Source organism: Gekko japonicus, unplaced genomic scaffold (genome assembly GCF_001447785.1).
Source record: "Gekko japonicus isolate JY-2015 unplaced genomic scaffold, Gekko_japonicus_V1.1 scaffold3953, whole genome shotgun sequence".
NCBI classification, from domain to species: Eukaryota; Metazoa; Chordata; class Lepidosauria; order Squamata; family Gekkonidae; genus Gekko; species Gekko japonicus.
Genome location: NW_015164315.1, coordinates 102162 through 102742, shown reverse-complemented (window position 1 = coordinate 102742; position 581 = coordinate 102162). Strand labels below are relative to the sequence as shown.

The following is a 581-nucleotide window of genomic DNA, read 5'->3' as shown; positions in this document are numbered from 1 at the left end:
CGGGGGAACCGGCAGGATGGGGGGAACTTACCTCCTCCTCCTGCTTCCTCCTGGAGCTCCCTCCCCCCCGCGAGTATCGCGGTTCCGCCCCTTGTATTGTATAAATCCTCACCTCTTCTTTTTTGAAACAGAGCCCAGTCCAGTCACTGACATCCGTTTTAGCACCATCACTACCCAAGCTGTAAATATAATGTGGAACAACAGTGATCGAAATGCTGCAGATTACAGATATAGAATAGAAGTTAATGGAGATTACCCCAATAGGACGGCATACTCAAGCAACACCACTGCAGTAATTAGCGACTTGGAACCTGGTACACTGTATACATTCACAATATATCCACTAGTAGCTGAAATGGAAGGAGATCCAAAAAATGAATCCACCTATACAAGTAAGTAAAATAAGATGCACAGTGATTTCCATTCACCATATATTTCTGTAATCTCAAATGTACATTAGATACACTAGCCATATGAGCCATATAAAGGCTTTGCTCAGTCTTCCTTCCCTGACCTCAGTTGGGCAGGGATCGGCTTCCATGTGATATTGTAATGCCGTTGTCCATCTTCCGCAATATCCT

General features: G+C 44.6%; 1 protein-coding gene across 1 annotated transcript in view; it reads left to right on the top strand.

Moving 5' to 3' along the window:
- Positions 1–581, top strand: part of LOC107108401 (receptor-type tyrosine-protein phosphatase eta-like) — a gene marked incomplete at its 5' end in the record, with an annotated part of 58716 nt that overhangs the window by 10415 nt on the left and 47720 nt on the right. Inside the window, one exon of the mRNA XM_015408830.1 lies at positions 132–392. Within this exon, the coding sequence (XP_015264316.1) occupies positions 132–392 (261 nt within the window). The remainder of the gene's footprint in view (positions 1–131; positions 393–581) is intronic.